This window comes from Dryobates pubescens, chromosome 5 (assembly GCF_014839835.1).
Source record: "Dryobates pubescens isolate bDryPub1 chromosome 5, bDryPub1.pri, whole genome shotgun sequence".
NCBI classification, from domain to species: domain Eukaryota; kingdom Metazoa; phylum Chordata; class Aves; order Piciformes; family Picidae; genus Dryobates; species Dryobates pubescens.
In genome coordinates this window covers 39,366,620-39,391,065 of record NC_071616.1, presented here as the reverse complement: position 1 = coordinate 39,391,065, position 24,446 = coordinate 39,366,620, and the positions used below count along the sequence as shown (strand labels likewise).

General features: G+C 43.0%; 1 protein-coding gene across 1 annotated transcript in view; it reads right to left on the bottom strand.

The window, feature by feature from the left end:
- Positions 1–3,586: 3,586 nt before the first annotated feature.
- Positions 3,587–24,446, bottom strand: part of BAZ1A (bromodomain adjacent to zinc finger domain 1A) — a 70,009-nt gene continuing 49,149 nt past the window's right edge. Inside the window, exons 20-26 of the mRNA XM_009902982.2 lie at positions 21,315–21,460; positions 13,360–13,607; positions 13,014–13,240; positions 10,282–10,754; positions 8,372–8,517; positions 4,985–5,072; positions 3,587–4,099 (exon numbers count right to left, since the gene is read on the bottom strand). Coding sequence (XP_009901284.1) covers positions 3,909–4,099; positions 4,985–5,072; positions 8,372–8,517; positions 10,282–10,754; positions 13,014–13,240; positions 13,360–13,607; positions 21,315–21,460 — 1,519 coding nt within the window. The 3' untranslated portion in view covers positions 3,587–3,908. The remainder of the gene's footprint in view (positions 4,100–4,984; positions 5,073–8,371; positions 8,518–10,281; positions 10,755–13,013; positions 13,241–13,359; positions 13,608–21,314; positions 21,461–24,446) is intronic.

The window sequence follows — 24,446 nt, the reverse complement described above, 5'->3', positions numbered from 1 at the left end:
CCAGCCCAAACCCTTCACAAAGGTCAGTCATGGTCTGTCAGATCAAAGCAAGTCAAGCTTTCCAGCATCATTAAAGGTTTCCAAATGTTAAACCTCCAGCAGATATGGCACTGGATATGGCAGTCACAGCATATTAGGGGTTGGAAGACCATCGAGTCCAACCCCCCTGCCAGAGCAGCACCAGAGAATCTAGCACAGGTCACACAGGAACACATCCAGATGGGTTTTGAAAGTCTCCAGAGTTATGAAGACATTATGTACAAAAAGTGTCAGCAATTGCCTAGGATGGTTACTCACTAATTCCTAGCCCTGGCATGAATGGAAGGGGCAGAATTTGCACAGCAGGATGAACAGCTGGCATAGCAGACTCTGGATACCTGCCCAGGCTAATATCACAGAACCACAGAAACATTCAGGTTGGAAAAGCCCTTCAGGATCACCAAGTCCAACCCATAACCCTACTCTACAAGGTTCACCCCTAAACCATAGCCCCAAGCACCACATCCAAATCACCTTTAAACACATCCAGGGTTGATGACTCAACCACCTCCCTGGGCAGCACATTCCAATGCCTGACCACTCTTGCTGGGAAAAACTTCTTCCTAATGTCCAGTCTAAACCTACCCAGTCACAGCTTGAGGCCATTCCCTCCTGTTCTGTCACTAATTACCTGTGAGAAGAGACCAGCACCAGCCCCTCCACAGCATCCTTTCAGGTAGTTCAGGGAGCACTGAGGTCTCCCCTCGGACTCCTCTTTTCCAAACTAACCATCCCCAGCTCCTTCAGTTGCTCTTCATCAGATTTGTTCTCCAGGCTCTTCACAACTTCCTTGCCCTCTTCTGCACTGCCTCCAGCACCTCCACATCTCTCCTGTATTGAGGTGCCCAAAACTGGACACAACACTCGAGGTGTGGCCTCACCAGAGCTGAGTACAAGGGGACATTCACCTCCCTACTCCTGCTGGACACAGCACTTCTGATACAAGCCAGGATGCCTGTATTAGATGATTACTTGAACTACCAAGAAGGAAAAGACCTCAAGTATTTGATCTTGTCATAATGCTGCTTGGAGGACATAGGCTGGACTAGAAGCTGAAGCCTATTCTCCTGCAGAGTCTGGCACAGCCTGATTAGTCAGGGCCTCTGAGCCCAAGATGAAGCCGTTGACCCTATCCAGTTCTGCACCTTTGTGAAACTTTGGCTTGGAGCCCTCTGTAGATACTGCACAACCCTTAGCCTGGTGCTAAGAGCACGTGGGATGGCTGATCACAGTAAGAAATGGTTTGTCTGAGGGGAAAAGCAGACATGGAGCACAAATATCTCAGCTCCTCAGGGAGAAAAGCTGTTGCAACGAGCCTGTTTCAGCTTTTCCTACCCTCTTCACTTCTACCCCTATGCTTCTGCTCCATGCTGTTTTCTGAGCATGGCATCCCTCCAGCTGGGCAAACCTGGTTTTAAAAAGGACTTTAAAGCTACTAAGTCAAACTGAGTTTAATACATGTAAATTAATAAACAGTGAAAGTAAAACTAGCAAGGAAATTAAGGACACTCAGCAAGATTGATGATGCTGCTGTGTGGTGCAGTGGACTCACCTGAGGAAAGCTTTGGATGCCATGAGAAGGATCTTGACAGCCTTGAGAAGTGGGCCAGCACCAACTGGAGGAGGCTCAACAAGCCAAAGTGTAAGATCCTGCCTCTGGGTTGGGCCAATCCCAGGCACAAATCCAGGCTAGGTGCAGAGTGGGTTGGGAGCTGCTCTGAAGAAGGACACTTGGTGTTGATTGATGAGCTCACCACGAGCCAGCAGCACGCTCATGCAGCCCAGGAAGCAAATCATGTCCTAGGCTGCATCATGAGGAATGTGGCCAGCAGGGCAAGAGAGGGGATTCTGCCCCTTTACTCTGCTCTGGTGAGACCCCACCTCAAATACTGTGGTCAGTTCTGGTGTCACCATCATAAGGAGGACACAGAGCTGCTGGAGAGAGCCTAGAGGAGGACCACAAAGATGATCCAAGGGCTGGAACACCTCTGTTACAAAGATTACCTGAAGAGAGTTGGGGTTGTTCAGCCTAGAGAAGTCTCTGGGGGGCCCTTAGAGCTGCCTTCCAATACCTGAAGGGATCCTACAGGAAGGCTGAAGAGGAACTTTTCATCAGGGTGTCCAACAATAGGACAAGGGGGAGTAGGTTAAGACTGGATCTCAGGAAGAAGTTCTTCAGTACAAAGGTGGTGAGACTCTTGAATAGGCTGCCTCCTCCCTGGGGGTGTTCAAGGCCAGGTTGGATGAGGCCTTGAGCAGCTAAGTCTAGTTGAGAGGCATCCCTGCCCATGGTGGGGAGGTTGGAGTAGATGATCTCTGAAGTCCCTTCCAACCTAAGGCATTCTGTGATTCTGTGAGTTTAAAGAAGCTGCTGGTCAGCTAAACAAAGCTATGAGGTTTTACACAGGTAAATAGAATAAAGATCCTAATTAAAGAACAACTTGGAATAGAATTAACCAGGTTGGAAAAGACCTCAGAGATCGAGTCCAACCTATCACCCAACACCATCTAAGCAACTAAATCATGGCACCAAGTGCCTCATCCACTCTCTTCCTAAACACCTCCAGTGATGGTGACTCCACCACCTCCCTGGGCATCACATTCCCATGGGCAATCACTCTCTCTGGGAAGAACTTCCTAACATCCAGCCCAAACCTCCCCTGGTGCAGCTTGAGACTGTGTCCTCTTGTGTTGGTGGTTGCCTGGGAGAAGAGCCTTCTGCTGCTCCTCAAATGCTGGTAACTATTGCATCACTCAGAGGGCAGGTATCACACTGGCTGTGGCTGCTGTAAAGGCTGGCTGCAGTACTCACACGGAAACCAAGCTCTGCTGTGCTCTTTCCAGCACCTTGTCCTCCTAAGTTAACAGGGAAGATAGTGCAGCAGTACAACTCAAAAGGAAATGCCAGAAGCTCAAAGTACTTTGAAAAAGATCTCATTTTATTTGTACACTTCCAAACTTGCAGGTAGAAACTTATGGTACAGTCCTGTAAAATTTACTCATTGCTAGAAGAGCTGCCAGGGACGTGGCAAGGTGTTTTATTGAGTGATCATCAAGTTAAAGAGGGGAAATAAACAAAACAAAGCAAAAAACCACCCCAGGGGGGGAAAAAAAAAACCAACCAAAATAATTAAAAGAAGTTCTGGAACTCTCTTTTGTTTGTTTGTTTAATCCCCAAAGTACAAATCTTATAAATACAAAAAAACCCCAACAAATTCACAAATTCCTTTGAATGCTAAATAAATATCTACTTAATAAATTCAGACTGAATACCTCCAGCCAGCACTGGTACAGTACTTAAGGAAAAGATATGCAGTTGTACTCATTCATGTGTAGTGTTGAGAAGATAGGCTCACACAAGTTTGAAACACACACACACACACACACACACACACACACAGTTTCTTCAACTGTGCTACAGCAGAAGATTTCATCTGAGTTGAGAAAGTCCTCATTACCACAGCTCCTACAAAACCTAGAGGATGCCACAAAGGTCATTTGGTGCAGGGCAGGGGGAAAGAAAAAAATGATAAAAATAATAATAATAATAATAATGTACTTCTGGAGGATATTTGGACACATGAATGTATTAAAAATGTACAAAACCTCTGTAAACCAGTACTGTACCCAGTACATCTATCAAAATTATTAGACACTGAATAAAACTGTAGCAAAGGTAAATCCTTCCTACGTTCTCCTGAGTGCTTAATATTACATTTGAGAATATAGTGCAGGCCACACTTCAAGGTGGTGAAACAGTTGTTATTGCTTTATACAGGTATGACAAACGACTGTGTGATTTAACATCTCCTTTTAATGAACATCAGAGATTCCCTCAACAACAAAAAGAATCCTTTGGAAGGCAGAGGTTAGATTCGCGACTTCTTTGCCACGGGGGCGGCGTGGTCCACATTACCAGATGTGATTGGAAGTCCAAGCTTTTGAGCCTGAATGTGGAAGAAAGCTTGAAGTCTAGTTCCAGCTTTTGCTTCACTTGTGTTCCGAGGGTTGTATTCGAAGCAGTTCGAAAACATGAGCTCAACGTCTTCGATGAACTCCGCTGGGAAACAAGAAGTACATCCATTGAGTGTGTTATACAATCACACAGTCGACAGGGTTGGAAGGGACCTCAAGGATCAGCTAGTTCCAATCCCTCTGCCATGGGCAGGGACACCTCACACTAGTTGCTCAGAGCCACATCCAGCCTGACCTTAAAACCCTCCATGGATGAGGCTTCTGTCACCTCCCTGGGCAACCCGTTCCAGTGTCTCACCACCCTTACAGTGAAGAATTTCTTCCTAACATCCAATCTGAATCTACCCACTTCTAGTTTTGCTCCATTCCCCCTGGTCCTATCACCACCTGGCACCCTAAAAAAGTCCCTCACCAGCCATCAGATAGCAGCAGGGTGAAGCAGCAGGACACCACTGCAGGAGCACAGTGATGCTACACAGAGCTGCAACACAAGAATGTTTTCACACGTGTGTCAAGCTTATATCATTATGAGTGAACCATGTAAGCATTCTTACATTTCTCCAGTTATCACTAAAGGAACTACAAATCAGGCAGTAACAACAGCACCTTCTCAACAGTTCATCAGTATCACTTGCTGCCATCAAAGGCTTGAGAAATTACCAGCAGCCTCTCAACTGCTCAGTTCAGAGCTATCTGCACGTCAGGTATTTTGGAAGTAGAAGAAAGATGACCAACAAATCTTAGTGGAAACAAGATCATCGAGTCCAACCCCCCCCTGCCAAAAGCAGGATCACCTAGGGTAGTAAATGCTCTTTAAAACAAGCAAGCACAAAGCAGCCCCCACAAAACCCCAAACCAACCAATAGCTGCAGCTCTCTAATCCTCTGACATCGCTCAGGTTTAGGATAATAATCTATTTTAAGAAGAGAGAGAAGAGGGTTCATTACCTCTTTCCACAGATAATACTTACATGCTAACTTATATTCACATTTGTTCACTTTTTCACGGATTATATTTAAGGCAATAGGTTTTTTGATGATGTCATAGTAGTCTGGTACCTTTAAAACATAAAAGAAGAGAAATTACTCACAAACAGAAGGTGGTGAGGGGTTTGGAGCACAAGCCCTATGAGGAGAGACTGAGGGAACTGGGGTTGCTTAGCCTGGAGAAGAGGAGGCTCAGGGGAGACCTTATTGCTCTCTACAACTACCTGAAGGGAGGTTGTGGACAGGTGGGGGCTGGTCTCTTCTCCCAGGCAACCAGCACAGAACAAGAGGACACAGTCTCAAGCTGCACCAGGGGAAGTTTAGGCTGGATGTTAGGAGGAAGTTCTTCATAGAGAGAGTGATTGGCCATTGGAATGGGCTGCCCTGGGAGGTGGTGGAGTCGCCATCACTGGAAGTGTTTAGGAGGAGACTTGATGGGGTGCTTGGTTGCATGGTTTAGTTGATTAGGTGGTGTTGGATGATAGGTTGGAAGCAATGATCTTGAAGGTCTCTTTCAACCTGGTTTATCCTATCCTATCCTATCCTATCCTCTCCTCTCCCATCCCATCCTAAGTTTAAAGATCTACCTATGTAAAAATTTCAGCAGATCCTGCATTAGCAGAAATCATTTTGGTTTTAAACAAACAGAAGTCTCAAGCAACCACCTCCAGCTTCTGAACTGAATATTAGTTTTCAGGTATTGCTTTTCATGTTTTGCTTTTTAATATCCTGGAAGTAGCAGGCCACAACAGACATTAGCCAGCAATTCACTGAACAAAATCTAATCCTAACTACCTTGTCAACAACTGTAAGAAAACTGCATGAGCAGACAAGCATCATGGAGTTTCAGCTATTCCCATCTGGCAAGTGCAAAAATGATTCCCAAGATTTTAAACCTTTTCATTTTCCTGTTAAATACTACAATGTTAAAGCCTTCTTAATCATGAGTCCCAGCCATTTTCACTCCTTTACTATTCACTGTCTTCTCTGAGAAGTTAAATCCTGAGGTTCCTTTTAGCTGTGTAGGCAGTGAACCTATTTGTTGCAAAGTGGGACAAAGTATGCAAGTACCAGAGATAAAAAGCCACTCAGAAGAGTGTTGATGTGATAAAAATGAAGGGAGTGAAAGGACTGCCAGACCCTTAAGGTTATTAATCATTTGGGTTATACATATTGAATTCTAGGCATGCACCATGCTTAGGGTGACTGTGTCTCACTCAAAGTGGGGCAGTGGGATGAAAGAAGAAGATGTCATCCAAATTTGCCTTCTAAAAAAGAAACCCCGAGATACCCACATACACCATCATGTATGTTTTCAGACCAAGCCCTTGGCTAGGGCCTGTGACTTTGCTATCTAAAGTGCAACCTGCAAACAAACCTAAACAACTGACTAGTAGAGAAACAGAATTAGTGTGTCACATTTTTCATTCCTTTGCCATTAGGAGCCTGGCTTGCTGTGTGCTGATCATTCAATATATTATGTTGCCTTAAAGCAAAAGGTTTAGCCCAAAATTTCTGTCATGATGGAGAAAAACTGGGTCACTCAGGTATGGATTTGTCTTTCTGAACTATACAGAGATTAGCCTTTAATGATCAGTTAGGCAAAAAAGGACACAGTGAATTCTAGCAGTTCCTTTTTAGGATCATAAAATGGTTTGGGTTGGAAGGGACCTTGAAGATCACCTAGTTCCAAGCCCCCTGCCATGGGCAGGGACACCTGCCACTAGACCAGGCTGCTTAAGACCTCACCCAACCTCATCTGGAACACCTCCATGGATGGGGCATCCACAACCTCCCTGAGCAAACTGTTCCAGTTTGATATTAAACTGAGTTTTCCATCCTTCCTTAAGAAGCTTCCTTGCATTCATCAGATTCCTGCACTTTCCAGTGTAATTCCTGCACTCTGGTAGGCAAACACTAATCCCTGTTTCATTCTAAATTCCCCTCTTCCTTCTCTGCACTTTCATTCACGTTTGTGCATCACTCTTTTTGTTCGTTACATTAATCCTTCCAGCTACTTGTGACCCTCAATTCAGCTGTTCAAAGAGGACCTGAAGCTCTATCATTGTTAAATTTCAGTAGAGCACTTAAAGACCAAGCTCCAGATCCTACAAGAATGTGCAGAGTTGCTCCAGAAAGCTCAGAGGACAGCTGCTGTATTATTTGTCCCAGCAGTGCCTTACACCTGGCAAGCCAGAAAAGCAGATGTACTTTGGGAACTTTCATTGTAATACAAACCTCTAAAGCAGTGATTATTTTGGATCCCTACTTTACCATCAAGTATTTGAAAATCTAAACAAAAAGGAAATTAAATTGAGAACTAAGCTAAGAAATCATCTTCTTGCTGCATTGTAAAATCAGAGTGAAGTTGCTCCTACCTTGTTGTTTTACTGCAGGCCTGAATTCAACTCATCACCAGTCACAAGATTACCTTCAGCAGTCCTCTGCACTCTGGTTTGCTGTTGTTTTGTTCGAGGTTTTTGGGTTTGTTTCACATTTTGATTTGTGGTTTTGTTGTTTTATTTGTTTGGATTTATGTTTGTTTCTGGTTTGGGAGGGTTTTTGTTTGCCTTTTCTTTCCCCCCTTTGGGTTTTGTTTGTTTGGCTGGGTGCTTTTGTTGTTGTTTTGTTAGTTTCACCTTTCCCCTTTGGGTTTTCTTTGTTTGGCTGGGTGTTTTTAGAACAGAATAAACCAGGTTGGAAGAGACCTTCAAGATCATCGTGTCCAACCTATCACCCAACACCATCTAATCAACTAAACCATGGCACCAAGCACCCTATCAAGCCTCTTCCTAAACACCTCCAGTGATGGTGACCCCACCACCTCCCTGAGCAATCACTCTCTCTATGAAGAATTTCTTGTTTGTTTCATCTTTTTCCTTTGGATTTTGTTTGTTTGGCTGGGTGTGTTTTGTTGTTGTTTTGCTTCAGGGGTTTTGTTTGTTTGGCTGGGTGTGTTTTGTTGTTGTTTTGCTTCAGGGGTTTTGTTTGTTTGGCTGGGTGTGTTTTGTTGTTGTTTTGTTTCAGGGGTTTTGTGGGGTTTGTTTGTTTGGGTGTGTGGGTTTTGTTGTTGTTTTGTTTCAGGGGTTTTGTGGGGTTTGTTTGTTCATGTATTGTGTTTTTTCCCCCCTTCAAATCAAAGCATCCCCCACTTTTCCAATGCCACATTGACAATTTTCCCCAGTAACAACACATCAACTGTGGGAGTTACGTCTGGCATTGAATATCCCAGCTGAAATGCCAGAGTTCTCCTGAATCCCACTGCTTAGCTGTATCCCCTTTTGAACAATGCTCTAAAATCCCCCAATGCTACTGGCAGCAAAGAGGATTCTCAGGCATTACCATTCCCCCTGCAGCCCTACCACAGTTACCTGGATTTTAGAAACCAGTTTCATGAAAGGCCAGCTGTCATCATGTCGTACCAGCTCCACTACGAGTTGTTCAAAAGCAGAGAGCTCATGGACTCCCCCTTGACGTCCTGAACTTCTCCTGCTCAGTGAGGTTTGAGGAGATGATTCTGGGAGGGGAAAAAAACAACAACCACCAACCAATCAAAAAAAACCCAAAAACCAACCATCACTCCACCAGATAAAAAGAAAATCCTAGCATGTAAAATCAAAACAAAACCAACCTGCAAAACCATCATTACTCTTGGGTACTAAAACTGTAGCTGCAGGGCACAACTTGTGTAGTTTGGTTTCTGGCATTAACTATGCTACAGCCTTGTTACTCACCACTAAATGTCTCTCTTGTCATATACAATGCTAATTACTAGGACTTAGTTGAGTTTCTCCTCCATTCTTCTTCATTGTATCAATTTTGGAAAGGATTTTTTTTTTCCCCCCACTGATTTCAATTTTCAAGCAATTTGTTAAGCACTTAAAGAAAAGCCCTGTTAGAGAAAAATAGAACAAGCTGCCTGGTCATGACTTTTACTTCCACAAAACTTCTATTCAGAGTGGTTTTATCTTCTTTCAAAAGTAGCCAGCAGGGTGGTTAGAGGATAAGGCCAGAAACTCCCGATGGTGAAGGACAGAAATGGTGCAGAATACAAGGCTGCCACATTAGAGTGTGAGCCCTTTTACACTCTTCACTTTCACACTTGGGGCCCTTTTGTTTTCAGAAGGTTATTGTACCCTTCCAAGTAGATCCCCACCATCAAACACTTGGTATTAGCTTAACAAGCTAGGAGCCTGTTAGCCCTATAGCAGACAGGACATTTTTCTTCTGGTAGCAGTTTCTTGTTGTACATGCACATTCCCATTCCATCACCTTACCTGCATCTGTGTTCTCTGCTGTTTGACTCTTCAAGAAAACAAAACTGTAAAAGCTCTAAGTAAACATTTTCACTTGCATGGGTTAAGGCATAAACACCACTTTCACATTTCACTGCTCCATATTGCATACAAATGTGAAATCTCAAAGGTGGATATGAAAAAATCTCCTTGGCAAATTAACTGTTTGTTCCTTAAATGACAGAAATGATTCTATGGTTCTGTGAAATGGAGAGAGTCTGAAGAGAGTCTGTTTACAAAAGCCTGCAGTGACAGGATGAGGGGCAATGGCTTCAAACTAGAGAAGAGCAGATTTAGATTGGACAGTAGGAAGAATACATAGAATAAACCAGGTTGGAAGAGACCTTCAAGATCATCGCATCCAACCCATCGACCAATCCAACACCACCTAAACAACTAACCCATGGCACCAAGCACCCCATCAAGTCTTCTCCTGAAAACCTCCAGTGATGGCGACTCCACCACCTCCCCAGGCAGCCCATTCCAATGGGCAATCACTCTTTCTGTATAGAACTTTTTCCTAACATCCAGCCTGAACCTCCCCTGGCGCAGCCTGAGACTGTGTCCTCTTGTTCTGGTACTGGCCGCCTGGGAGAAGAGACCAACATCCATCTGTCTACAGTTCTGCACCATGAGGGTCGTGGAACACTGGAACAGGGAGGTGGTTGGGGCCCCATCCCTGGAGATATTCAAAGTGAGGCCCAACAGGGCTCTGGGTAACCTGATCTAGTTGAGGATGTCGCTGCATACTGCATGGCAGGGTTGGACTAGATGACCTTTGGCAGTCCCTTCCAACCCAGACCATTCTATGATTCTGTAGAAGCTTTTTATTAATGTTTACTTCTGTCACTGCAAAACAAGGGACCTGTCTTGTTGGAAGTGGTGACAATGCCTTCAACTGCCACTTCTAGTTTCTTTGCTGTACCACACAGATGTTTTAGCAAGGAACAGAACACTTTTTTGTTTGACAAACACGTTTCTCTAACCTGTGGATTGTCGTTTCCTGCCTCTTCGCTTGGGTTCAGGAACAGGAAGAGAAAGCTTTGGATACTTCCTGAGCCGTTCATTTGAGTCTGCAGTCTCAACAATTCTAAATCCAAGGGTGCTGGCAGGGCTGTTTTCCAGTGCACTGTCAGCACTCTTCCTTCCTCTGCGTTTTCTTCGAGGGCTGAGTAACTCCACGAATACGCCCGCTTGCAATGAACTTTGGCTCTGACGAGTGGTCCGGCTAGTAAGTCTTAGAGAAGGCTTTGTCTCTGATGGAGGAGCTGATTTTACCTTTCTTAAGCCCCTTCTGGTAACTTTAGAGGAAGATTCAGCTTGCCTAGGTGTGTTTTGCTGACTCCGAGATGCGTATCTTGCCTGACGCTGGCTGTTCAGACTTGAGAAGGGATTGTTGAGTTTGGCTGCTCTCATTTTCAGTGGAAACTTGACCTGGTGCCTTCCCTGCTTTGATGGGCTACAAAGAGTGAACAATTAAGTTTATTTAATCCCCAGATCCCATTCTTCTTTTTTTTTTTCCCCCCCTTTCAGTTTTTTTATTCAGCATTTAAAAAACCCCAGCCACTCAAGGTTGGACTGGAAAGCAGCTTCAAGCTGATGTAGTCATCCAATTACCATTAGCTTAAACACTGCTCTTAAGTCTCTTAATTAAATATGACATGCAACACATACTTTAAACAAATATTCAGAATTCTGATCACCCTTGCAGCTTGTGCAACACAATAGAATTAACCAGGTTGGAAAAGACCTTTGAGATCATTGAGTCCAACCTATCATCCAACACTAATCAACCAAACCATGGCACCAAGCACCCCATCCAGTCTCTTCCTAAACACCTCCACTGATGGCAACTCCACCACCTCCCTGGGCAGCCCATTCCAATGGCCAGTCACTCTTTCTGGGAAGAACTTCTTCCTAACATCCAGCCTAAACCTCCCCTGGCGCAGCCTGAGACTGTATCCTCTTGTTCTGGTGTTGGCTGCAAATCTAAACCTAAATGCAAACATTAACAGGAGGGTCAACTATCAACTTCTTTAAATCAATCACAGTTCTCACAGCAACTACCAAGATTTCCCCTAGTAACTACTAGGATTTTGGAATGTTATCAGCCACAAACTGCAGTTCTAAGCCAAGTAGAAAAGTTGTGCTCTAGTCAGGTAAGACTCTCCTTCTGTTACAAGAGTAAAGGAAGATCCTAGTGAAAAATTTACTTCAAGGAGATCTAAATTCTCTCTAGCTTTGAATCCACATTGTCAGAGATGCAGATAATCTTGCTTCACTCAAAGGTCTTTTCCAACCTGGTTAATTAATAACCCTTGCTTCACTCAATTCAAAAGACTGTACCAAACAAGAAGAAAAGTACTCTGAGAATAGGAAAGCTGCTTTCAACTTTTCCTGGCACCTTTATCAAATCCATAACTGCACTGAAATTGTAACACTAGGTTATCAGTTGTTTGGGTTTTTTGTTTGTTGCATGGTTTTGGTGGGGGAGTTCTTGGTGTGCCTTTTTATTTGGAGTTGGTTTGGGTTTGGGTTTTGTTTGTTCAAGTCCTCCCAATGTCACACAGGCTCTGACAGATAACCTTATCTTCCCTACAGTTCTAATACTTATTATATGCATCTAATCCCCAGGGTTTCTCCAGAAAATCTTTACTGTTTGAAACTCTCTCCACTTTATGTTCAATCAGGAGTTGTACAGAACTGTAACTCTGAGCAACATTTTTCACCCAGAAAGGTGAGCCTAAGTCCAGTGGACCGAACTTTTATTACTATCAACACACCCTCTGCAAGTTTGCAGATGACACTAAGCTGGGAGGGAGTGTTGATCTGCTTGAGGTTAGGAAGGCTTTACAGAGGGACCTGGACAGGTTGAATTCATGGGCTGAGGCCAGTTGTATGAGATTCAACAAGGCCAAGGGCTGGCTCCTGCATTTCAGTCACAACAATCCCAGGCAATACTACAGGCTTGGGGAAGAGCAGCTGGAAAGCTGCCCAGTAGAGAAAGACCTAGGGATGTTGATTAACAGCTGACTGAATATGCCCCAGCAGTGTGCCCAAGCAGCCAAGAAGGACAACAGCATCTTGGCCAGTATCAGGAAGAATGGGACCAGCAGGACTAGGGAAACTGTCCTTCTGTATTCAGCACTGGTGAACCACACCTTGAGTACTTGAGGTCAGTTTTGGACCCCGCACTACAAGAAAGACATTGAGGTGTTGAAGCAGATACAGAAAAAGGCAATAAAGCTGATGAATGATCTGGGGAACATCTTATGAGCAGTGTCTGAGAGGACAGGGGTTGTTCAGGCTGGAGAAAAGGAGGCCGAGGGGAAAACTCACTCTACAAGTACCTGAAAGCAGGTTGTAAGGAGGGGGATGTCAATCTCTTCTCCCTAGTAACAAGAGGGAGGATGAGAGGAAGTGGCCTCAGGCTGCATGAGGGAAGGTTTAGATTAGATACTAGAAGAAATTTCTTCACTGAAAGGGTTATCCAACACTGGAATAGGCTCCCTAGGGAGGTGGCTGAAATGCCTCTGCATAGATGTGCTGCTAAATGTTTTAGTGCCAGACTTGGTAGAGCTAGATAATGCCTGGACTCAATGATCTTAAAGGTCTTTTCCAACTGAAATGATTCTATGATATGTGCTTATTTGAACAATTACTCCACCTAACAATCAAGGTGGTATTTCAGTAGAAAACCACTCTAAAGGACATTTACCTCATCTCTTCTTCCTCTTGAGATTCATCCTCCTCATCTTGCTCTTCATCATAATGCTCTTCCTCACTTTGTCCCATTTCATCGTAATTTGCCTCCTCTTCCCCTTCTCTTAGACCTTCAGCAGTTTCTTCATCACTTTCCACAGAAGGTCTCTGTCTGGAGGAGAGGCGCCTAGAGCGCTGTTTTGGTCGGCACTCGGGACAAAACCAGTCTCCTTCAGGAATGACCTAGAAACAGGAGGGGGGAGTGGAAAGAAGGAAAAAAAAGTATTAGTAATATGCAATGAAGTTGTAAGAGCTGCTCAAGTTGTGTGTGAAGAGGAAGAGCTCCTTTTTTCCTCAGATACCTTCAGCTTGGGCCTAATGCAGTAAGTGTGATAGCCTCGGTCGCAGCCATCACACAGCACCATGCTCTCTGCGTCGCCCTTCTTCCGACACACTTTACAGCGAGCGTTGAGGATGGACTTGGACCAGATGACACTTCGATCCAGCGTGGACAGATGAAGGAAGACTTGGGACAAGCTGGTAGAAGAAAGCAGTGACTCTCTCCAGCGATCCAAAACTGTTTTATAGGACCGTCCACCGTCACTGGCATCTTCCGTTTAAGAAAGGGGATTAGAAAAGAAAGAAAGCCAAACCAGTATGATTAATCTTTTTTCAGTTATCCAGGTGATTCCACACTGTGAGGTATGGCTCTGATTCTCAGACAGACAGCAGTGGTAAACTGGGTTAACATTATAACCTTTGTCTTATCTCTCCAATACTTGAATATTTCCTCCTCCGTTTCCAGGCTGCCGAAGCTGGAAGATTTTACTCTTCAATACCAATTCAGCTTAGAACTTGCACATACACAGGGCATACATAAGACCTGAATGTTTTACTCAGATGTCCACCTGGAAACCTAACACTTTGATTGTATTTATAACTGAAGATTAATTCAAATTAAAAACAAATAATAATAAAAAACCCACAAACAAATAAAAAGCCGAAACAGAACCTGAACAAAAACGAATGAACCAACCAAAACCAAACACCAACCAACAGACCCCTCAAAATCCACCCCTCCAAGTAATAAAAACCACCCCAACCAACACCCAACCCCAAAGCACACATTCCCAACTTACTTTCCCTTATATGTACATTCTGAAATCCTAAAATGTTTATGTTTAAAGAAAGTACCTGGCATTAAACAGAGACTTCACTGGCCAAAAAGTGGCTTAAAGTGCTATTCTCATCTGAACTTGCCTCCACTATAGTCTCTCCCCACACCTCAGTGCCTGGATTCCTGCCCTACACTCCACCAGAACCAGCAGGTCTGTGTGGTTTATCAGACTGGGTGACTGATCTTGGTGAAAGAGAACTGTTTCCTTGACATTTCCTAAGTAATGCATCAGGCATGAACCTGTGGTACACATTCAGTGGCAAACCAAGTAGGACCTGGGAAACTAATTCAGGTGGAAATAGAGGGGTCAGGGTGAGCAATTATATAGTATTGTCAAACAGGTTTGGTTTGCCATCCAGGCCACCAGAACAGCCACACAAATACACATGCAGAATAGTGGGAGGGGTGATACTGAATGGCAACAAGCAGTTGGGAATTACAGCAGCTGTTTGAGGACCTGAAGAAATAAGAAGGTATAAATGACATCCTGCACCGCTGCTGCTCACCGGAGAGGGGATTTCTGCATGAGTGCTGAAAGCTGTCTCTTGCATTTTAGAGGGAGAATGTTTAAAGAGAGGGAGAGACCACAGAGCAGTACTTTTGATTATAGAGATGTCCACACATCTCCCTTCTGAATGCCCACTGTGTGGACAGTGATGCTACTGTGTGATCTCCTGCTGATTAATTATGCACTCCAGTATAAAATGCCACCTTGCCTGCTGCCCTAGTCAGTGGGCACAGGAATGGCCCAAGATGCACCTGTCTGCCAGGAATGCAAAGAGAAAATATCTAATAACAAATAAAATGCAAGAAAGAACAAAACTGAGACTAATTGCTCTCCTGGCAAGGCCTTTCTGCCTTCTCATCAGCTGGCTGCCTGCATTTGCCTAATCTTGCATACATTTGCATGAGCTGCAAGCTGCACAGGAGAGGTGATGGGGGAAGGCAGGGGATGAACAAGCAACACAGCTTCCTAAACAAAATACAGCCACTCCTGAACTGCAAATATAAATCCAAATGTCCTAACATTACCTTGGGTTTCCTGCCTCAAGTTCAGTCTTACTAAGGGGAGTGGACACTTTTCACAGCACTGCAGTGTCTCTCTCAAGGTATTTCTTTTTAAAGTCAGCAAGAAGAAAATGAAAACCCCTTGTCAGGACTCTAGACTCTGAGAGATCCACTTCAGCTCTGCTGCAGATTTCCACTAGAACTCTGGCAAAGTCACTTTATCTTAAGCATATATATATATATATAGTTTGGCATTCCTTTTGCTGACAATGGCAGCTTGAGCATTATTACTGCTTTTTTTTGGTGGTTATTTTTAGCCTGGATTGGTTCACCACTACAGTTCATCATGCAACACATCAAATATTTGCACTGCAATACTGCAGTTGCTATCACAGAAATTACTGACCACGACCTGCTGCTGAAAGAAACAGGCCAAACAGCACCTGCTGTTTCAGATCCCAACCTCTATATTAAGAATAACAATTTTTCCTTCCATCCATCATCTCTGCATTTACATTGTTAACTTGGAGGGAGAAACGGCCTCTTCCTTTGTGTCTGAGCAGCTCTACACTGCACAGTGGGATACCCCTCTGTCAGCTAAGCCTCCAAAGCCTTGCTACAATGCAAATGAAGTTGTTTGACAGATCTATGCACTCATCTATCAATAGCTAATTAAGTTCAGGGAAGGGTTTTCCATTTTAGTATTTCTAGAAAGGATATGCAATTGCACAATGCTGCAAAGTTTAAAGTGTGTGTGGGGAATAAATCCCTGAAGGCATTAAAAGGAAGGGGGAGGGAGGGGAAAAAAAAAAAAAAAGAAGGAAAAAGGATTATGTGAGCATGCAGATTTCTGTCCCAGAGAGATAAAAAACCCAACCCCAACCAAAACACAAACCACAGTTCTTTATCTCTGGTGGCAGAAAATGGAGAATAATTAAATTAATGAAATAAATGTAAACCTTTGTCTTCAGTGTCCCAATTCCTGCAATGTAAGGAGCTGGCTACATATTGAAGTATGAATATATATATATAGATTAAAAAATAAATATCTTTCTAATTCTTCACAATATAAATAACATTTAAAATTTACCATCTCTCTGACTAGTCTTGTCTTCCACTCTCTTCCTCTTTTTATCCCCCCAGTGGTTCCTTCTAGCACGTTCTGCCATACCTAACATTAAATTCATAGAGTTATTTCAGATACCTTTTTGAGGCATGGGAGATTATTCTGTAATTCATTTTTATAGTCCATACTTGTGTAGTCTAAAAGCCTGGTCTAAGTAGAAGAGTGGTACCCAACACATGCATGTGAAAAAAGGTAGGCAGGGAAGGGTTAAAGAATAAGGTGCATGGAGGAATTGCACATCCCAGGATTTATTTTGACTCTCAAACCTACTCTCCCTTACCTTTCTGTTCATCTCCAGCACAAAGGGCTATAGGGAGCAGCTTACTGATCACAGGTTTTTCACTCAGCAAAGTTTTCTGCTCTGTGCTACAGTTTGTTATTATAGTGAATTTATGGGCATAGTCCTCAATGACCAAGTGGCATTTTTGGGCAGCAGTGTTCTTGAGTATTAAAATGACGTAATTATTCTCCCAGGAAGTCAGAGTAAACCTCATCCCTTCCACAATGCAAGGTACCTTCTTTGACTGCCTTTTCTAGAAATTCTTCCTCATAAAGAAGCCTGCTTCCACCTTTGCTGGCTCTGCCCATGAAACTAGGCAGGGAAGTAACAAAAGCACAAGAACAAAGCATGTGTGCATACTAATCCTATCCCACTTCACCCCTGGTAGATGTCTGATGCTATTACGAAGAGGTCAGTTATGAGTAGAAAAAGGAAGGAACTTTGAGGGCAGAGGAAACAAAAAATAATCAAAATCTAGGGGGGGGGGAAAAGAAGGATCAGACTAAGGACAAGCAAAAAGCAGAGAAAAAAAAAAGAGGCTGTATTTTTAACCTTGTCCCACAATAAGTGAATGCACGAGTTAAAAGGAAGGAAATGGTTCCAACTATCAGTCACAAAGGTGTTCCTGTGAATTAGGATCCAACCTTTCGTATGGGAATCTGAAGGGTGCTTACTGACTGAAGTCTCACCAGTGCAGAAAGCAGGGTTGGGGCTTTTTGTGTGGCTGCCTCACTGAACTTCAGGCCAACCAAATCTCTTTGTCGTTTTACACCTCAATTTTCACATCTCTAGAATAGGAATGATGATACCTGCCTCTCTGCACTGCAGCATGTTTTGGAATGGAATAAAAAGTATTATATATATGATATATATATATGTATCTCTCTCATATATATATCATATATATATCTTTATACATATAATATATATAAATATATTCTAATATCTATTAAAAATATATAGAAATATAAATATCTGTAAAAAGCAGACTCCACAACAAAAACTGTTTGCAATTTCTTGCCCCTCAAAGATATTTCTGAGAAGTAGCACTTTCTGGGAAGCAGCACTTCAGAGTGCTTTTCCACCTCTGGGGGGTTTTGCAGGAATAACCATGCACTGCAAGCTTTATCCATTTTTTTGGTGATTCTCCCCAGACATCATCTTGGCCTGGGCTGAAAGAAGAAAAGCCAGATTTTCAAAGCTAATGTGTAATGAAAGGATTTCCAAAACACAATCCATAATTAAGAAACACATGCAATTCAAGTCGTGTTACATTTAATCACCAGGCAACAGAGGATTAGCAGCCATCTAACAGCTCTGCGAGGCAGAGGGTGCCGTTTCTGAGGTACCAGACCTCCTCCTGCATTACTGTCGCCTGTGTCAGTCTTTTCTTGCTCTTCCACTTGAATATTCGGTATGCACCTCAACTCTAAACTTATCAGAATCACCAGCAGGCCCTTGGCAGCCTGATAGAGCCTCAGAACAAAAACGGAGCAGAGGAGCAGCTGGTCCTTTTATTGCTGTGCTGGGTCCCTTTGTCTGCTCTGCACCCTGGAGGCCACCGGGATATACTTGCCAGTGACTGCAGCGAATTTCACTGCGCTCTTCAGTACTGCAAGCTGTGAACTGAGTGAAAACTAAAAATCATTGAGGATGGTTCCATCCTCTAACAGGAACAGAGCACAGTGAAGTGGGGGGGGCAGAGAAGAAAAAGAAACTGCAGTCAAGGCAACAACTGAAAAAATGGCAAAGGTACTGCTATCACAACAGCACTTGTTTGACTTCCAGTGATTCTACTTCACTGGTTGTTAAAACACTCTATAGAGTTGGGCTTGTCAGGTGCAACATCAGAAAAAGATACACAGGGGGATGGTTGCATTAAATATTTGTAACAACCACTAAAAAAGGCAAAATAGAAAAAAATGTGTACAATGTTCTCTATAAGAACAGAGAAGCAACCAAAATCCACAAACCATAATCTAGTGGTTACAAGCTAGAAGTTAGTTTACACCATCAGAGTATTGTTGGCCAATTTCTAGAGGACACCACAGCTGTGAGCACAAGGCAGCCCCCTGAACAGCCAGCAGGGCCTAGATTTTGTCAAAGGGTTTAGTAACACTGGTAACACCTTGGCAAGCTAAGCAAGTTGCAAACTCATAAACAACTTGCTATGGCAGCATGCAAAGACATTGTTTCTAACTGAGGTGCTTAAGCTGAATAGAAAATATTTAAGTTTCACAGTCTTTCTTTTATATACATGTCCAAAACAGTGAAGAATTATACCCAGAAAGGGCTGCATCTGGAACTGCTGCTTGACCCCTGAAGTGCCTAAGTCTGCCAGATGCCTCTCAAACACGAGGGTGCCTTGACACTTTGCATTTGCACCTTCTGGTGCATATAACTAGCTTCCCAGCAGTCAGAAAAATCATCTGCCAATAGGTGTGAGCCTATTCAGAGTCACTCAAAGCTGCAGCTCCTCCAAGAGCTCTCCAGTGACAAAAAAATTCTGCCCTCATTCAGACTCCTCTCCTTCTAAGAGCAGCCCATTGTGCAACCAACAGGGGAGCCTGGCACCAAAGGTAAACCGAGGAAGAAGGAACCTGACACTCGCTTAATGGCTAGGGCAGTAAACCAGAGCAGAGCAAGCCTGGGATCCTTTCTGCTCCCTCAGCTATGTAGGTTTTTCTACACATTAATCTTACAGTGGTACTATTTTTCAGAGCAGAATAAATGCATAGGGCACAGCCTGGTAAACTAACACAAGAGAATTAAGACATGCCAATTACATAAGACTTCCCTAAATACTTTGTCACAGGAAAAAGCATCTAAAAGAAAACAGGATTCCCAAATTGAGAAAAAAGAAACAAAAGAAAACATAAAACAAACAGACAAGAAGAAACCACACACCATCATCACCATCATCAAAAGGTCAGGCAAAACTATGAACTATCATTAAGTTTATGGCACACAAAAAAGACACAGGAGGTTTGCTATAAAACTTCCTCTCCAATACTTCAGGGACACTACTTCTTTTAGTCCTTTAACTTGGGATACAATCTATGGCCATAACATACTAATAGCCTTGGTATTTCCCTTAAGGGGACACTATGGTAATCTCAGAGCTGTCAGCAAGATGCTGTTGCCACAACAGAGTATGGAAATGGAGGCATAAACTGCACAAGGCATTTGCTATCTGCACATGCAGAGCAAATACAACCAACACTAGAGGTACTGTTGTGTCCCATGCCCACACTGTAAATCCAGTTGTATGTCAGGAAATAGCTGTTATGTCCAGCTTGGAAAGGACAGACATAGCTGAGTTGACCAAAAGCTTAGCCAAGCAGAACTTTCAAAGCTTCATGTTTTGAAAAGCTTATGCTCTTCCCTTTCATTTCAATCACTGCTACATGCTCCTCTAGAAGAGGTCACTACACTGATAACAAAAGTTTGTGGAAGGGAACCCCTGCCTGCATGTCAGACTAACACAAATCTAGCTCAAACTCATTTTCGGCAGCAACCTATACTCAGACACAGCAGCAGCAGATGAGATGCAGGAACAGTTTTAGGTCAGCTGTGCCATGGGGCACTAACCTCTAGTGTTAATACACCAAACCCCACATTTTCATCTTAAGCTACTGCAGTAAAATCTGCCAGAGCTTAAGGATTTTGTATGCAGTCATTATCAGAGGGAGACTCAGTTTAATAAGATGTGTAGCAGTTTGTGCTCCCAAGGGTCCCTGGTATGTGCTACACTGGTAAAGCATGCTGCACTCTTGCAGGTGAGAAGCACAGAAGCCCAGCTGAGCACAGAGCATTGCTTGTCCTCAGTGCAGCATCCTGAAGGGAAGCCTGGCCCAGACAGCTGCTTTAGGAAAAAATGAACCACCTTTACATTCTTCTCCCAGTTTTGAATTGCAAAAGAATCCTACAGAATTCAGACCTGAGGGATCACTCAGAAACAAAGCAACTTTCAGCACCTTGGATTCCCTCTCTCACCTCTGGACCACATCAGAGGAATTCAAGGAAGGAATATATTAAAGCCAAGCTATAACTGTGCTCTGGTTTAAATTTTTCTTGCCATTTTTTTATGTCCAAGTTTTACAGCATAAGTGCAAAACTTGAGGATCTGAAAATCTGCAATGTAAATCTTTACTATCTTTCACTGTAAATATTCTGCTATTGCTGAACAAGGTGATGCAGATAAACCAGGCCTGTATTGCCTTCATGGGACCACACATTTTTACAACCTAAAAACCACACAAGAAACTCACTGTGTAGCTGCATGATACACTGGTCTCAACAGTTACCTTGATTATAGATTATTCCCCTAGAAAGCTCACCCACTTCTGCCCAAGGGTAAAATCTGTCTCCCAAAGCACCGGTGTAATAAATGAGATCACTGAAATGATCCAGGTATGTATTTAAGAGTAATATATGGTTATACTGAATTAATACAGGCAATTCAGGACATGTAGAATAACAAGAAAAACTTCCATGATCCCTGGCCCTGACAAGCTACCATTTTTAAATGGACTACAGTAGGTACTAATATGTTGTTCAGTTATTCTTTTCCCCAACATGCCTTTCTAAAGCATCCAGTTTTACCAAAGAAGCAAGTGGGTTTGGGGTTTTGGTTCTGTTTGGTGTTTTTTTTTCAGGGGAGCTTTGCTTGTTACAAAATCTTACCCAAACCCAGAGTCATACAGTTTCAATTCTGACAGCTTACCAAGAGGTGCTTTGAGAAACCTTCGCTCGATTCCTTGCTCTATCTGAAGCAGGGCAGATGCCAAGTAGTGGACCACGTTATTAACTGGCTGAGGAGTACTTGTACTTGATGCAGCACTTGGAGCTTCAGTTTTTAACCCAACAAGTCTAGAAGAGAAGGGTATTAAATGATATCAAATATACTTCTGTTTCAACACTGTAGAGATTGATACAGATCTGTATCCACAGCAGGTTTTGATTTCCACTCTATTTACGTGAACGGCCTGTGGACATGAGCAGACACTCCACAAGTGCCATTAGTTATCCCAATTCCTGAGTTTCAGCCTTGTTAATCTATATAGATCATCTTTAGGTAACAGTTAGCAAAAATGTCAAGAAATGCAGATGACAAATTTCAATTCTGTTATTAAGATGCTCAGAAGATTTGATGCAACATCCATCAGCTGGTTTGAGAGATTTGTGAGGAGTACAGTCCCAGTAATCCTTCAATGAAAACCTTTCCAGTGGTGAAATGTAGCCTTTTAGAATACTTCCTTGGGCACAATTTCAGCTACCTGTATCCCCAGAATTACCATGTTGGGGTTTTTTTAAAAAGAAAATAATTTACATAAAACCAGAAAGTAATTTTAGAATGTTAAATCACAAACTTAACTTCTATGCTCTCATCCTTGGAGGAGTTTTGTAAAATATTAACTCTTCATGTAAAGAGGGGAAAAAAACCCCACAAATTTAGGTTTCCAATGATACACATCCAAGTGCTGGGTTCTACACATTGTCCACAGCAACCCCATGCAGTGCTACAGGCTGGGGTCAGGGTGGCTGGAGAGCAGCCAGGCAGAGAGGGACCTGGGGGTACTGAGGGTAGGCTGAACATGAGCCAGCAGTGTGGCCAGGTGGCCAAGAAGGCCAATGGCATCCTGGCCTGCATCAGGAATAGTGTGGCCAGCAGAAGCAAGGAAGGCATTGTGCCCCTGTACTCAGTACTGGTTAGGCCATACCTTGAGTACTGTGTCCAGTTCTGGGCCCCTCAGTTTAGGAAAGATGTTGAGATGCTGGAAGGTGTCCAGAGAAGGGCAACAAAGTTGGGGAGGGGTTTGGAGCACAAGCCCTATGAGGAGAGGCTGAGGGAGCTGGGGCTGCTTAGCCTGGAGAAGAGGAGGCTCAGGGGTAACCTTCTTGCTCTCTACAACTACCTGAAAGGAGGTTGTAGCCAGATGGGGCTTGGTCTCTTCTCCCAGGCAAGCACCAACAGAACAAGAGGACACAGTCTCAAGCTGCGTCAGGGGGGGTTTAGGCTGCATGTTAAGAAGTTCCTCACAGAAAGAGTGACTGGCCATTGGAATGGGCTGCCCAGGGAGGTAGTGGAGTCACCATCACTGAAGTGTTTAGGAAGAGACTGGATAGGGCACTTGGTGCCATGGTTTAGTTGATTAGATGGTGTTGGGTGATAGGTTGGACTTGATGATCTCAAAGGTCTTTTCCAACCTGGTTAATTCTATTCTATTCTACAACCTTCTTTGACCAAAGATAAAGTAATCATTTCAAAGCATACTTAATCTTCCTGAACCACAAATGCTATGTGCAGTGTAGGAGAGCAACTCACTCTAATGAAAATGAAATGCAATTTCTACTTGGGGGTTATAAAAATAAAACAAACAAACCAACCAAACCAAAACTCAAACCCAACCAACACACACAAATGAAAGACCAAACCAACAAACAAAGCAACAAAAGAACCCAAACAAAACAAGTCATTCAGACTGTCTGGATTCTGCTTTTCTCTAGTGAATAAGCAATGCTTTTGGTTGTCCCTCTTCTTTTTTCCACACTTAAAAGCTGTTTGTTATATTTTGCAGTCACACACATTTTGAGAGCCTGAAAGCACCCAGGAAAAAGCTGCAGAGTTATTTACATTTCACTAGTCAAACTCCCAGATCTTAATGAGATGTCACTCGCTCTGAGGTGGATAAAAAAGCCCAGCATCAAAAGCAATCTGTCACATGATTTCAGATTCCCATAGCCTCTGTTTTAATATGTAAGACATTATTAGAGTAGACTTTATTCAGAAGCTTTGACAGAGTCAGTATCAAATGGCAAAAAAACCCAGCACACCAACCAACCACCAAAACAAGAAACCACAAGCCTCTGCAGCTGAATTGAGAGTTGGCCACAGAAAAAGTGCCCAAGATAACTGAAAGCAAATTTCAGCTTAATTAAAACAGTGGCAGATTTCTATGCTTGGGGTTTTTTTTAAAGGAAGCAAATGTCTGTCATTAATACAAAGAAGGATGAGCCTATCAGTTTTGAAGACAACTATACAACTCAGATCTGAAGGGCAGTCTTATATGAAAATACTAATTCAGCCAGTGGAAATAAAAAGGGAAAACCCTTAAATTCCTACTAGTATTCAAGATTCCCTCCTGAAACACAACTCTCAAGGTCTAATTGCAGTAAACCTCCCAGAATATGTAAGTAAACTGTATGTTCATACAACGATCACCTCTAATGAATCTTTCTTCCCCCATTTCAATATTTATATTCTAGCAAGACATAATTTTTTTCTATATCAAGACATATAATTCTGTTATGTGTCAAGCAAATAAAGGTAGATCTTTCTGAAAAGTAGGAGACTTCTGAGAATTTAAATACCTAGAAACCTTCACACTTGCTATTTACAACAAACATCCATGTAGAGTTCCGTGTCTGTCACAAAGGGTTTAAGGAACAAACAAAACCCAACAAAAACACTTCTGCAGTTGCAACACTATGACTTGAGGTTGTTTTTTTTTCACTGTGTTGCAGCTTGCTCTACAGAAGAATCCTCATTCTGAAAGTTTATTATATTATATCTCTGTTTTGCTGCAGTGCTAAAGGGTAATTCAGACCATGGCCTGTGGCATTGATGGTTCTTACTGACTCATGATAGAGGTACACTGCCCAGCCCAACCAGCAATTTGTTACTTCACCATTTTCCCTTTTAATCACTCCTACTCTTTCCACAAAGTGTTGGGTTTGGTTTTTTGTTTAGTTAGGCTTTGTTTTGTTTAGGCTTTGGTTTTGTTGGCTGGTTGCTTGCTTGCTTTTTTCCTCCTTCTGAAAATCAGAACAGAAGTTGCCAGATTCGTTTTTCGCT